This window comes from Cupressus sempervirens, chromosome 2 (genome assembly GCF_028749045.1).
Source record: "Cupressus sempervirens isolate cs-2001-9-10 chromosome 2, ASM2874904v1, whole genome shotgun sequence".
Classification (NCBI taxonomy): Eukaryota; Viridiplantae; Streptophyta; class Pinopsida; order Cupressales; family Cupressaceae; genus Cupressus; species Cupressus sempervirens.
Genome location: NC_143119.1, coordinates 711,216,550 through 711,231,645, shown reverse-complemented (window position 1 = coordinate 711,231,645; position 15,096 = coordinate 711,216,550). Strand labels below are relative to the sequence as shown.

The 15,096-nt window shown below is 35.8% G+C and overlaps 1 protein-coding gene and 1 pseudogene across 2 annotated transcripts; one reads left to right on the top strand and one right to left on the bottom strand.

Annotated features, from left to right (window-relative positions):
• Positions 1-8,599: 8,599 nt before the first annotated feature.
• LOC149575355 (uncharacterized) lies at positions 8,600-9,428 on the bottom strand. The gene is made up of 2 exons (XM_089815122.1): positions 9,200-9,428; positions 8,600-8,882 (listed from the first exon to the last, which is right to left on the bottom strand). The coding sequence occupies exons 1-2, from the start codon at positions 9,426-9,428 to the stop codon at positions 8,800-8,802; spliced, it is 312 nt and encodes a 103-aa protein (XP_089671248.1). The 3' UTR covers positions 8,600-8,799.
• Positions 9,429-9,802: 374 nt separating this feature from the next.
• On the top strand, positions 9,803-10,988 carry LOC149575354 (protein ENHANCED DISEASE RESISTANCE 2 pseudogene; annotated as a pseudogene). Its single transcript, XR_016360160.1, has one exon. The product of XR_016360160.1 is annotated as a protein ENHANCED DISEASE RESISTANCE 2 pseudogene (transcript).
• Positions 10,989-15,096: the final 4,108 nt, after the last annotated feature.

The window sequence follows — 15,096 nt, the reverse complement described above, 5'->3', positions numbered from 1 at the left end:
GGTCAAAGGTGCATTTCTCATCATGTTTCTAAGAGTAATTCCATGGGTGACTTAGAAGAACTAGTTGTGTCTCTAGCTGGGGTGAACAATTGTGTCTCTATAACATTCTGACTATCATCAAATGATTTTTGTAAGGGTTGATCATGAGTAGTATTCATTTATTGTTTTGATCCCTTTGCTTCCTGAATAATAGAAGTTTCCTTCTCTGTCTCTGTATGCTTCAGTTGTGGTACACATAAAGATGTTTCATGAGTAATTAACTTCCAACTAACTTGGAACTTCTTATCAACATTTTTAAGTTGATCTACCAATGTAGACAAATCCTCCTTCTCATTCTTCTTTTCTTCTCCTTCTTTTCTTCTTCCTCATGCTTCTTGTCTTCATTGGAGCTCATATATCCCACTAAATTTTCAACACTAGGGCCATAATCCTCAAAAGGATCTTCTAATGTATCAACAGTAATGTTAGTGCTATCAAAGTTTATTCTGTCTACACTAATTTTTACCTATGGTGCCTTTGATGATGTCATTTATGTTGCTTTCCTGCATTTTGTATCTTTCATTTATGTGTCCTCTCTTGTAACTACACTAGTGGTAACAGGAGTAGTAGTCTCTCCCCCTAACTTCATACTCTCTTCTTCTTTGCTAGGTTCAGAAGTAGTCAACATTATTTTATCTTCTGAGTCTTTATCAAAGAGTCCTTAAACTCTATCATAATCTTGATAACTTCTTCCTATGTTTTTTTGTTGAATTCCTCATAGTTTCCTCCCATAATTAGAATTTTTCTTATTTTGTTTGTAAACAAAAGCTCTAAGCTTTTCATAATTCTCTGAAAGTGTTCCTTATTTTCTATTTCACATGGTTTTCTAACAACTCTATCCCTTATTGCCTTATCTTTTGCCTTAATTCTCTTCTTCATGTTTTTCAATCTCATACAAGTCATTGGGAATTTTTCTATGAATATTTACAAAATTTTGTTTAAACAAAACCATATATTTGATAATTGCATTTTCTAACTACAATTTCTCAAAACTATCATATAAGTGGTAGAATCTATTTAATTTTGTCAAATTCCCATCATTGATGATCATATAGTTCATATTCTCTATCTCTGGTTTTCACTTCTTTCTGCTTTTAGTTGATACCTCAGGTTTTTATTTTTTGAACCATTTCTTCCTCTATTCTAGTTTCTTTCAACATTTCACTGAATTTCTTGTCAATTTTCTTCCTAATATCTTTTCTATACAATTGACTATCCACTTCCCCAACTTTTTCTTCATAGGTGCCCCATATAGGACACTCTTTATCCTTCTTAAAGTCAAGTATTATCTTTGCATAACCTTCAATCATCTCCTCTATCATTTCATATCCCATGGGGTCAATCAATTTGTCTCTTGGCTCTACTGCCTCCATACAGTTACATCTATCTTAACCATGAAACATATTTCATCTTTATACTTTTCTACTATGGTAGGTGGAATCCTGAATCTTTGTTTCATCTCTGCTTGGAAACTTTTCATCATCCTTGAAATGTCTTCTATAATTCTCTCTTCAAATTGTTTTCTATAGTAGTTTGTGATAAACTCCATTGTGCACTTGTTTGAATTCCATTCATAATTATGCATAGCAAGAAATCTCCTCATTATTTGAAATAAAAAAATTGTCAACAAAGACTCAATTCTGAATGTTGCATTCTTGGTTTTCTTGATCTGTCTATGTTGTCAAGTAATTGTTGCCTAAGAACTTCACACACATTAACCTTCTCTCTTTTTATGGTCATCATAAATGTTGCATAGATGAATCCATCAGGAATATAATTCATCATAGTACTATAGTTTTTCTTGTATCAATTATCTTGCTAATCAACCTCACATCAACTTGTTTTTATCTTGTCTGCCTTCATATTTCTTCCCTTAGATGCTGATCCAGTATTAGTTTCAACCAATTTATTAACTTTCTTTTCATTTATTGTGTTGTTGTCTTCATTACTCAATCCAGTTAACTTGTGAATCATGTTATTGCCAATCATTACTGGAATGTCTCCTACCTAGAACATTTCTTCATGAATTAGAATTAGAATTATCCTTGTCCAATCATGTTGATCAAACTCGTCAAAGAACATATACTTAGTAATGTTTAGTTTTCCAAATGCTCAAACCCTTGTTTTAAAGACATGTCATCTTTGTATACTAGGTTCATATCTTGGTAATTTTGTTATCTCCAATTATTTCATACTTGCAATGTATATATGGGTGGATATCCTCTATGTGTAACACTCTACTGGGTACTTGTAAAGGTGATCCTAATGGGTCATCTTTGAGTGAAATGCACAAGTGATTCTTAAATTTATACCTAGGTCTTTCACTTACATCACATACAATGGGATTCTCCATTTTTCAAATTAAAACTTATGAATTGCAACTGCGTAGGTAGTAAATACCTTTAAATTCATAAAACTAGGGCTTGCATAATTCACTTTCTAATTTGCTTCAACACACTTCAAATTTCTCTCATTTTGCTTCTTTATGCTCCTTAACTTCTTGCATGACTAAATGGTAAACAAAAATTCAATTTTGACCTTTAAATCCTTTCAAATTAACTTCTGCAATAAATGTGCAAGTATGCATAGGGGGAAAGGTTGCTTTTGTTAACTAGTAAACTTGTTTCTCTTTGCACACTCACATATAAACTCAGAATCTCATGCACTCCAAGGTATAGCTTCCTTGCATCCATATCTACCTCATATTAATTGCACAAACTTTAATTATTTCTCTAAGGGTTCAAATAATTTCTTGATGCTAATTCCCCTTTATTTTCCATGAAATAAGTTGCTCTTGAATAGATAGAGGTTTGTCAGAAACAATCATTGACTTCAAATTGCTTTTAGGTGTATCACTTGTTTTCTTATCTACCCAAAATTGTGAACTTGCTAGTCATTTTTCCTTAACAAATGTTTCATTGAATTTTTCTACATGTTGCTTCTCATTTTCTTTTTGACTATCATTGCTATTCTCATTCCTTTTGACATTGTTCACATTCCTCCTAAAGTTTGGTGTTCTCATGTTGTTTGTCATGTTGTTCATCCTACATTTTTTTTTTGTATGTCCCATGTTGTTACAAATTTGACATGCTATCACATTGTTTCTATATCTAGGTCCTAACTAATTTATCTGTAATCTACAATCTCTAGCAATATGTCCAAAGTTGTTGCACTTATAACACTTGATTCCATTCCTTATAAAATTGGTTCCTCCAATAGGTCTACTAGCTATATGGTTAGTACCTTGATACATATTATTATTAAATCTAGGTCTTCTACATTCACTAGCTCTATGTCCATAAGCATAACAATTATAACAATAACTAGAAATGGGGTTAGTATACTTACCTGTATAGTCCTTCTTTACATGACCAACTTCATTTCATGCATAACATTTTCTAGCAAATTACATCTTTACTTCTTTAGGTGGTTCAAAATGTTTAGGTTCATCTTCAAATTGATTAGACTAGACCTTGTTTAGATCTTCTTGCTATGGTTTAGGTTGTTGGATCACAAGATTTAGTTCCTTTGTAACCTCATATCTCTTTGATGATTCTCCCTTATAGTATCCAAGAACAGTCTTATCATAAGAAAGTCTTTGTGCCATAACATGCTCATCAAGTTGTTAGGCCTTTTCTGAGTAATTGTGCTCTGATACCAATTGTTAGAAATAGGAAATATTTAGGGGGGTTGGATCAATATTTCACAAAATTTTTCCCAAATATGGATATCTTTTATAACCTTAAAATATGGACATGTGAATAAACTAAAAAGTAAACATAACAATATCACAATGCAACTGATAACACCATTATTTATTAACTAGGGAAACCTTGGCCAAGGAAAAATCTCAGTGGGGATGGTACCCACAAAATGATCCACTAATCAAAAGTATATTGCAAAAGATATTGACCCGATTAGGAGTCTATTACATATGTATAGTGTCTCAGTCCTTGTTAAAGGACTAGATCTTGTTAGAAGCCTCAACCCTATTAGGATTTATTATTACAATTACAAAATGTACGCAAGATGAGCCACTACCCAAACATGCAATATAAAATAATATGTTGTCCACAAAAGGTGTAAATACAAAAACCTCTTGCCAATGCTGATATCTTCAATATCTGATTTGACCTTTGTAGCTGACTATACAATCTTCACATGTATTACTTCTTACTGCTCTCAACATCAAATTCACAACACATAATGATAACATAACAATGTCATAATGTTGAACTAAAAAAAATACGACTCAAGACATCACAAGACTCTCTACTTACACTAAACTGAGCCATAGGTCGACCTAGCTAGTTACATCAAATAAAATCTCAAGTCACAAGTCGACTTGGAAACAAACATTAAATAGAGGAAATAATTATATACTTAGGATAGGCCTCAAGTTTACAATGCATAATTAAATCATATGACAACACAAGAGTACACATCCTTAGGCATTGGTCCACGTGCCATCCAATGATCCAAATCAAAGAGTGTACATGTCAACTCCCTTAGATTGGAGCTCGCGGAAACAATCTCCAAAGTATGCCAATAAATCAAGAATACATGACCAACAATCACCAAATAAGTTCTAACTCCAAGAAGATAACTCCAAACTCTCCAGTAGTTGGGAGGAGCAAAGTTGAGCAGAGCTAGTAGCTAAGTGTGGGCTTGGGAATCAAGGAGGTTGTTTGGTGGTTTCAAGCACAAGTTTAGATTCTTATTGGAGTCTTCTACTAGATTGTGGGTCTAGGATAGCTAGAGTTTGGATCTTGTGAGGTCTTGTAGAATTGTTATTGTAATTGCTTTGTATTTGGTTGTAACTCGAAAGGCCTTATAGTCGGGCATGTTGGATGAAAATCTTATATGTTTCTATTATGAGAGTTCACATTACTTGGATCTAACTCTCTATGTTATTGTTTATATTCTTATTTTTTATATTCCTCTATGTGGTTATTTCCTAGGGGTTAGGACATCTCCTTTGGAGATTCTCCTGCCTTGCTCTATGTCACTAGTTCATAGAGAGGCGATGCTATATGTTTGCAATTCGGTGATAAAACAATTTTAACAACTTCATATGTTGACAAGAGTTGTACTTAACAATTTCTATCACAAAATTTAAGTCTAATTAGCAACATTTAATCTTATATCTTTTAAGACCCCATGATGAATAATATCATATAACATTTATTTCTTGGATATGAATGCTTAGTTAAAGATAAGATTGGTTTCTTAATACTAGATTGAGTTTGAGCTTTTGCATGTTGAGAGTACAAAGTTATAGAGATAGTAGGTTGAATTTGAGCTCATAAATGTTGAGCTTTTACAAATATTGGATTTGCTAAAGATCGCAAATATTTTTGATAAGAAAAACAAGTTTTACAGGGATCTTGAAACCCAATTGTTAAAACAAATACCAAGGCTGATAATAAAGATTGCAAATGTTGTTTTAAGTATCTATCTTTTTTATTTAAATATATTTATTGACAACTTCATATGTTGACAAGAGTTGTACTTAACAATTTCTATAATAAAATTTAAGTCTAATTAGCAACATTTAATCTTATATCTTTTAAGACCCCATGATATGAATAATATCTTATAACATTTATTTCTTGGATATGAATGCTTAGGATAAAGATAAGATTGGTTTCTTAATACTAAATTGAGTTCGACCTTATGCGTGTTGAGATTACAAAGTTATAGAGATAGTAGGTTGAATTTGAGCTCATCTATGTTGAGCTTTTACAAATATTGGATTTGCTAAAGATTGCAAATGTTGTTTTAGGTATCTATCTTTTTTATTTAAATATATTTACAATGTTGGACCATTTTATATGTTAGGTTGAATTTTTATAGAGATGTTCTTATATTGCTAGAATTATTTTAGAATTTTGTTGTTGAACATTGGCACCTAAAGAGCATAACCTTTGTAATTGAATTGTAATTTCTTTATTACTTGAATGATACAATTGAGATGGGTGTTTCAAGAGTGGATTTTTTCTCAAAAGAATTTTCCCATGTAAATATTGTGCTACAATTTTATTACGTGTTGAAAATTTGTTTATATTTAATTGAATGTGCATTTAAAATGGTAAGTTAAAAGGTTTAGAAAATATTTTTCAACACTTCCTTTGTATGCAAGTTTAGAAAGTTGTATTCCATCGCCTAGTCTCATTTTAGTTGGTATCAAAACTTGATCAAATTTTATCTCAATTGTGGGGTTTGTTGGGTTTTTTGTATTAACCCAAGTTTTATGGGAGGTTTTAAGAGTGATTTTCTTGACATCATATTACAAAAAAGAAGGGAATCACATATGGTAGGATTGAGACAGAGAATGATTATTTTGGTGAAGCATTAGTGAAAACCCTAGAAACACGTGCATTAGAAGATGTGTTGTTAGTAGAATATGGACATCTTTTCACATGATCTCTATAAAGATTTGTTGTTATATTATGAGGAATATGCTAGTGGAGAGGTGAATTGTAGCGATGATTCTCATGTGGAGATATGTGGTCATGAAATTGTCAGAATTAAATTCCTTATGAAAAAGTAAAGGAGATTGATAGTGTGTTGCATATCTAAAGTTTGGTACAAATCCTTTTTTCTCTCTAGTGACAAAATTGATTGACAAGGGCATGCAAGTGAGAAAAATAGAGTACTTAGATATACGGTGTGGATGTATATAAAGGCTCTCTTAATTGCATGTCAACAATCTTCTCAAAGATTGGACATAAAGTATCTCAAAATTGGGATGATTGTAGATACAAGATGATTGCTTATAATTCACATGACCAAAGATATTATTCCTAAGCACATAATTTTAAACACACAACTTGAAGTTATAGACACATAATTTGATAGGTGATGGTTATATCACCAAAAAGTCAACCTAAGAGACCTAGGAGTATCTACTTTTTTTTAATAGAGGTTAAAACTATAGGCAAGAGAATTATGGAAGCAACATAATTCTCGGTCTCACAAAATCAACAACGATAATACTTTATTCAAAATTAAAATGACTAATATAACAAAAGAAATAGATTGAATAGTAATTATAAATTTACAACATCTAAACAAATAACATAAGAAATAAAAGTAAGTATATAACATAAAGTACATCCTTTATCTTAGGTTCATCCCATAGTGTCATGGTTAAGTTGTCACATTATTCATGGTGCCATCAAGGTTCAAATTCCCTCCGGGCTCGTTGTGACATTATTGATGATGCCATTAAGGTTCAAATCCCTATTGGGCTAATTATGAATCATTGTTTCATAGGTGTAAATGACTATGCTAAGCCTTTGGTACGCTGATTTGGTCATAGGCTTTATACCCATATTGGACTATTATTCTTGGAGGTCAGTTTTATTGTGTTAATGAAAAAGATAAAACTTAAAAACCTACTTTCACCAATTAAATAAAAAGTACACCCATTATCTTCAAAATTTTCTTTAACCATACACTTATCTAATCATTTTTCTCAATTAAATAATTCATATATACAATTTTAGAGATATCACATAATAGGCCATGTCATCTTAAACATTTAGGGGTCTCTTCCTTTACCCATACAACAATTTATATATTATTATCAATTTAATAATTCTCAAAGACAACTTAAAAGATATCAATATGTCATGTCATCTTATACCTTAATTTGAGGGGCCTCTTTAGGCTTATAAATCATTTATTCATTATGATTGATTTTGATTCCTTCCCCTTTCTTGTCTTAAACCTCAATTTTAAAGTCTATTAGTTTATAATTAATCTGATAATTGTTATCACACTTATTGGACACAATGATGGAGAAATCTCCAATGCGATAAAATATCTGCTCATTCCAGTGGTGGCACAATCATCTTCCTACTAAAGCCAGCTCACGGTCACATGGGATTTACGATAAACACCTTCATTTTATAATTTCGCAAATTTCTTAGAAATCTAGAAACATCAAACGATTCCTACTGTTCCCCAATTTACTAAACTTTTCAGTAAAAAAATTTCCTGTTGACGTTTTCCATCAATCTCCAAATAATTACAGAATTCTACAGGAAAATTGAATTTGCAGAAATTTTCTGTCTGTCTTTGAAGAAATCTTTCTTTTTCGTGGAGCTCTCTTAAATTTTTAAATTGTATTTTACAAAACAAAATGCCTCGATATGTTCATACGGCCATCAACGTCAAGCGCAGAAACCGACCAGGTTTCAGATTCTGCATAGTCGACTGTCAATTTAGATTTCGATGACTCCTCCATGACTGATTTGCTTGGACGGCAGAGTAGATTCGAGAGCTTTTGACTTAATTGGCACATATTTCCAAACATGTAAGATCCAGATTCATTCCAGAGGCGTTGGATTGCATATACACCGTTAGTTGATTTCTATGGTTAGAAATCCACGAAATTAAATGATTCATAGGGATTACGGATTTGCGAAACTTTTTTCGGGAACAAAATTCCACACGGGAGTTGTAAACTTATGATTTTACAGTCCAGGAATTTTCAACTTTACAAATTTTTTAGTTTGACGGAATTTGAGAAAAAAATTTATATTCTGGAAAGTTTTTGACAGTCTTTGCGAAATCTTTATTTGAATGAAGCTCGCTCAAATTTCGATTATTTTTTACAGATTAAAAAGCCTCAGAACGTACAAACGGATCTCAGAATATACAGAGCTGACTGTCAAATTTAGGTTCTTGCTGACGCCTCTGCCACTGATTTACTTGGACGGCAGGGGAGAATCGACAGCTTTGTGACCAAATTCACGCAAGATTTACAAAGATGTAAGATCCAGATTCAATCCAGACATTTTGGAGTGCATATACACCGTTAATTGACTCCTGCGCTGCAGTAACATCGGAAGATTACCGAGCATTTCAGTACACGGGAAATTGTAAACATATGATTTTCTTATTTGCATTATTTCCATTAAAAAACATATGATTTTCACAATGCAGGATTTTCACCGTGTAAATTTTTCCTTTAGGTAATTTCGATCAAGCTTCATAATTCACAGTAAGGAAATTTACACGAAAATCCAAATTCTGAAAAAAGTGACGGTCTTCGAAGATTCTTCTCTAAAAATTTAATTGCAGTTTACAGGAAAAAAAGACAACACCTAAAACGTCAATACGGTCAGCAAATTGAGGCAGGAAAACTGACCAGATCTCAGATTCTTGCAGTGTCGACTGTCAAATTTAGGTGTCGGTGACGCAGCGGAGACTGATTTGCTTGGACGGCAGGGTAAATTCGTAAGCTTTTGACTAAACCAGATGATTAATTCAAGAGACCTTGAAGTGCATCTAATCCGTTTTGTACAATATTTGTTCTGTAATTTTTTTTGGCCCACAGAAAGAGAGTCTTGTGAATTTAATTGGAGGAAAAACGCCATAGCGTGGGCCCTGCCCAGGCATGCAAAGGCCAAATTGGAGAATAATAGTAGGGCCAGCAAGTTGAGAGCTAGTTAGTGATGAATGAGCTGTCATAACATGGTTGTAAAGCTACATGCATGAGATTCGAAACCCTGACCTGTTCATGATCCATGCATATGAATAAGCACACTCCATGAGACCCGTGTAGGACACTACAGATCCAAGGGCGTGAGCGAAGGATCTCGTTTCTCTTTGTTTCAAGGTAGGCAAAAGGAAGCTCAACATCGAAGGAAGATTTACACAATTTCCAGCCGTGAAAGCCTCGCAAGGAGCTTTGTGCAAGTATTTAACCGCGGAGCTAGGGTTTCCAGGATTCGAACACGAGACGTCGGTAATGGCCAAGGGCTGGAAGGAGGAGGTGCGCCAGTCCGGGCCGCTTCGGGAGGTGGAGCTTGAGAGTGGCGTAAATGGCTGGTCTTCGCCGCCGGGAGGGCTTTTTACCGTTCGGGGCAAGGGCTATCTGAGCAAGAAGCAGAAAGTTCCTGCAGGGGAATGGCTTATGAGGCCGCTTGGAATGGACTGGCTTCGATCCGGAAACCGCCTGGACAATGTTCTTGCGCGCTCGGACAACCGCGTAATGGCGGCACTCCGAGAGGCGCAGGATTCAGGAAAAGCGCCGCTGAAGACTTTCGTCCTGGCCGTAAATATTCAGGTTCCAGGGCGCAGCGAGCACCACAGCGCCGTGTTCTACTACGCCATAGACGAGGGTTTGGCGCCGGGGTCTTTGCTTTACCGCTTCGTTCATGGCGACGATGCATTCCGGAACAACAGATTTAAGCTGGTAAATCGCATTGTGAGAGGGCCGTGGATCGTCCGCGCTACCGTCGGTAACCACGCGGCGTGCCTGCTTGGAAAAGCCCTGACTTGCCGCTACCTGAAAGGAGAGAATTACCTAGAGATTGATGTCGATGTAGGTTCTTCCGCTCTGGCCAACGCCGTTGTTCACCTTGCGCTGGGCTATGTGAGCTCTGTTTCGGTGGACATGGCGTTCATTGTGGAGGCGCAGGCGGAGGAGGAGCTTCCTGAGAAGCTTATCGGCGCTGTTCGGATTCAGCAGATCGAAATGTCCAGTGCGATTTATGTTGATAGTGTCGGTGCGGATCACAATTGTGGCGGCGATAACTGTGGGAGATCGACGGGGGTTAATAATGGCGAGTGGCGGAAGCGTGGGCGGTGTTTGAGGAGCCATGGATCTAGGGTCGAGGACGAGGGTGAAGCCGTCTCGGCAGCCACGGCAAATCTTTGATTTTGTTTTTCAATAATCTTGTGAAATCTGCGGCCATTAATTGCAGAGCAGCAGCAGGAGCAGCCCTAGCGATTTGGTGTAAATTGTTCAAATGGCCGGTTACCAGAGGGAAAATCGAATAGATGAATGAATCTGTTGCCGTCAAAGATCGGCCATTTCTCCCGGTGCATTAACTGGGCTGTAATTTGTACAGCGCCATTTCATCCAGATGATTTCGCATTTTCCATTGATTTCATATCAGTTTCTGTCAATTTAGATTTATGCTTCTTTCAAATGAGTTCAACTTGTGGCAGCACGAATTTAACCTTGATTTTCCTTGAATGGATTCTTTACAGACTTTAATTTTCATTTTCAGCAATTCTGATTACTTGGAAAACTGACATTTTTTTTCGCATCTTTCAATTCAACGGATCTAACCTTGATTTTCTTTGAAAGGATTCGCTAGAGACTTTAATCTTCTGCAATTCTGATTACGTCGGAAATTGACATTTTTACTGTCGCATCTTTCAATTCAACAAATTTAACCTCGATTTTCTGTGAATGGATTCGTTACAGTGTTTAAATTATCAACTCTTTTCAATTCGTTTCAGCAATCTTACTTGGAAATCGACTGTAAACTGGAATTTAAAATGACGTTTCTTATAAAACAGTTATCATTTATGCAACATGAATTTTACATGGATTCAACCTTGATTTGCTATGAATTGATTCGTTACAATCTTCTGAAAATCGTTTAATTTCGAAAATGATTTTTTTTTTCTAAGACTCTTAAGCTCGATTCTGCAATCTGATCTTCACTGGAAAATTTTGGAGATCGAATTATAGATTATGCTTTATTGAATTTCAATGTATAGACTGGAATGTTCCAACATCTAAGAAATGAGAAGTTTCAAGTTTGCTTACCTTAAAAGGGATCAACATTATGTATACAATCTTTAGAAATACCTGAAAGTAGTTCATTACTTAACGGCAAATTAAACCACCGTAGAAATCTATAAATGCACATTTATTGTATTCAATATTGCAGATTGTAATCCAGAAGTTTGTACTGTATATTTAATATAATTAATAATAATGATATTGGACGGTGCCAGACATATACACAGCAGGGATATGTACGTATTAATTATGTAGTTTTAGGTAGATTGCGGAAATGGAAAGTGAAGGCCTAAGGTGCTTTTGTCAATCAAAGATCTGGTCAATTGAGCTCATTTTGTTTCGTAATTTTTCTTTTGTTCGTGTTGTTGTTGTAGTATAGATATTGTAATTTATGTAGTTATGTTTGTGGATCAGATTGTGTGAATTTTTTTGATGATAAACATATAAGATCATGGATTGTGGAAATCTGTTATTGTTAATTTATGCAGTTGTATTTAATTATATGTGTTATTACTTTTTAAATAGATTAGAAGTTTTAACATGTATTACTATCACAATTTTCTAAAATGTTTTATGTTTTTGAATTATAAGCAGCCAAAACTAGGGGGCTGACCCTTAAAGAGTCAAACTGGTCAACATCAACAGAATACCAATAACTAAAACTACCTCTTACCATTTAGAAAAATAAGAACATAGTTCAAAAACATAATTAAAAGAGTATCGATAGGCCTGCCATACAAACTAGAAAAGCTATGTAAATATATAAACAAAGGCATAACAGTCTTAAACCCATACAAGTTCAACAACTAGCAGTTAAACAACATGAAAAACCAGAAGGAGAGAGCCATTAAGGCTTTTTAGTCTCCTTCCTCCCCAGGAGGATGTTTGCTCAATCTTTCACAAGGAAGTCAAACAACATTTTGGAGTCTTCCTTTGGCATATCTCCCTCCATTTCTTTAAGTAGGTGAAGTGTGGTGGCAACAACATGTGTCACTTTGACACTAAACTTTGTCAAAAGGCACATTCTTTCCCACAACACATGAATTCTTTCCCACACCTCATTGCCAATCTTCTTGATCTCCACATTGACCTCCTACATGTCGCTAAGAAAGTCGTCTGCTTGCACCACAGTAACATCTTGCACAATCGAGGGGTTAGCGTTATTCTTGGAACAAACCCTAACAGGGGAGGAAATCGTTATAGGGGAGGGCACTCTATCCACCATTTTAGGGAATTGGTCTCGAGTTAAGTCCACACACCTCAACCCAATGGTGGTTGAAACATGCGACATCTCTTTCTTCTCCTTCATCCCCTCTCCTAAGCCAGATCGAGAAGAATCTGAAACCTCCTCTTCCTCATCCATTCTCCCCTCCCCAAAATTCGATGCCTTCTCTTTCATCCTTCATTTGAGACGGCCCGTGTCTTCTGAATCCGACTCCTCTTGCGAGGCCCTAGCTTTCAGTTTCCTCTTAGCATTGAAATTTGCTATCCTCCTCGACCTCCTCCTACCCCCTCTCCCCTCATCTTCCAACTCCTCCAGTTCCTTCTCTTTCCCTTTAACCTGTCTCCCTTTTTTTACCAAGGGTTGGGCTTCAATTCAATAGGGGACCCGCTAGGTGAACGCTGTGGGGTAGGGGCTTTGGGACTGATCCTAAGGGGAAACAGTTGGGGTTAGGGGTTGGGGTGGGCAAGAATATCAATCTCCATGATCCTAGGGGGGATCAAGGCAAGGTGAAATTGATATAGCCGGAACATTAACCCTTGATGTAAAATGGTAAAATTAACACCCTTCTTCATTTTTTTCCTTTACATCAATAACCATATCCACTAAATCATGCAATAGAAAGAACGAGATGGAAATTAAATCACGGTGACGAAAATGGTTTAGGAGAGGAAAGTGGTAGTAATAACAGACACCATAGCTCCCTTCTAGAGTTAGGTACTTCATCAACATCAAACAGACCTCATTCCATGGCTCAGGGAGCTTCTCCCGCATAAAACCATCTTTGTGCTGAATAGGTTCCTCCCTATCCAAGAAGAAGCACTATAGACTTGCTTCGTAGGCCACCTTTGTCACCTTTTGCCATTTTCTTCCCTTCATAGCCAAACCCATTGCCAAAGAGATGACTTCCTTAGAGATGTGAAAGGAGATGCCATTTATCGTGACTCTTCGATCCTCCTAGGAATTGACAAACTACAAGGAACAATTTTTATTGTACCCATTTAGCGACTCCATAAATGGAATGAAACCACCTTCCTTCAGCATGTACCACATCAACAACTTCCTGGCATTCTCCTCTATCATGGACGACTCAATACACATAAGCTTGCCACCCATCTCTGCAATTTTCCGCAGACCTCTCTTCTCCTTCCAAACCCAGAAGCACTTGCCAAGAATGACTTCACACTTAGGCAGAAAAATTATATCCCTTAAGCGAACATAATGACCATTATTGTTAGTAATTATAGTAGCATCCCTTGTAGAAATTAATGTCACGTGTTGACCACCTCTATCTTTCTCCCAATCTTTTCCATCATTCCCAATACACACTAACCATTTAAAATTTGAACATTTTCTCATCCCAGAGTACGAGAACAAGCATAGGAAAATCATTAAAAAACCTTTTATCTCAGACTTCAAAATTCTTTCTTTTTCAGACCATGTGAATTTATTATTACCAGTACCATTTCCATCACTCCTAGCCATCTACCTTTCATAACTTTGTCCTATCCGCCAACTCAACACCAAGGCACAAAAATTTAAAATAATTCTCCAACTAGGATTCATCATGCTTAATTTCTTGATTCACTAAATCTCTTACCAAATTTGGCAAGGCATTAAATTCCCTCCAATATCTTAGTCCCTTCACATTTAGGCCTAAAACCGCCATTCCATCTGTCACGCAAATTCCCTCTTGAAAAATATGATTCAAATCAAACCTGTTTAAAATAATTAATAAGTGTCTAATGTCTTCTATCACACGTTTAATGGCCCATCCTTCTCTCATGTTACCTTTAACAATTCCTATAATGATTTTTGAATCACCTTCAATCTCCATATTTCTCCATCCCACGCTTATCACCAATTTTAAACCCCAATAAAGAGCCATCACTTTTGTAGTATTGTCAAACACTTTCCCTAGTTGTCTAGAATACACCAATAGCATGTTGCCCTTGCTATCCCTAACCATACCTCCTCCTGTCGAGCCCTCCTTTCTGGCAGCACCATCAAAATTGAGCTTAACCCAATTTGCAAGCGGGGGTTTCCATCATGTCCTTTTCCTAGCCAATAGATTGGAATTATCATTCTCCATTATCCCCTCCTCCAAGTTCCAACCCTTGGCCACTTTGACATCTAGCATGCTAGGGGGGAATGGCAGTTTTCTCCACTTGTTGCAACTCATATTCTCAACCATAAGTTTATAGATCTTGTCCACAACAACCTCCTCACTTCTTTCTTCATTTCTAAAAACCCTGTTATTTCTCTCCTTCCAAATACCCCA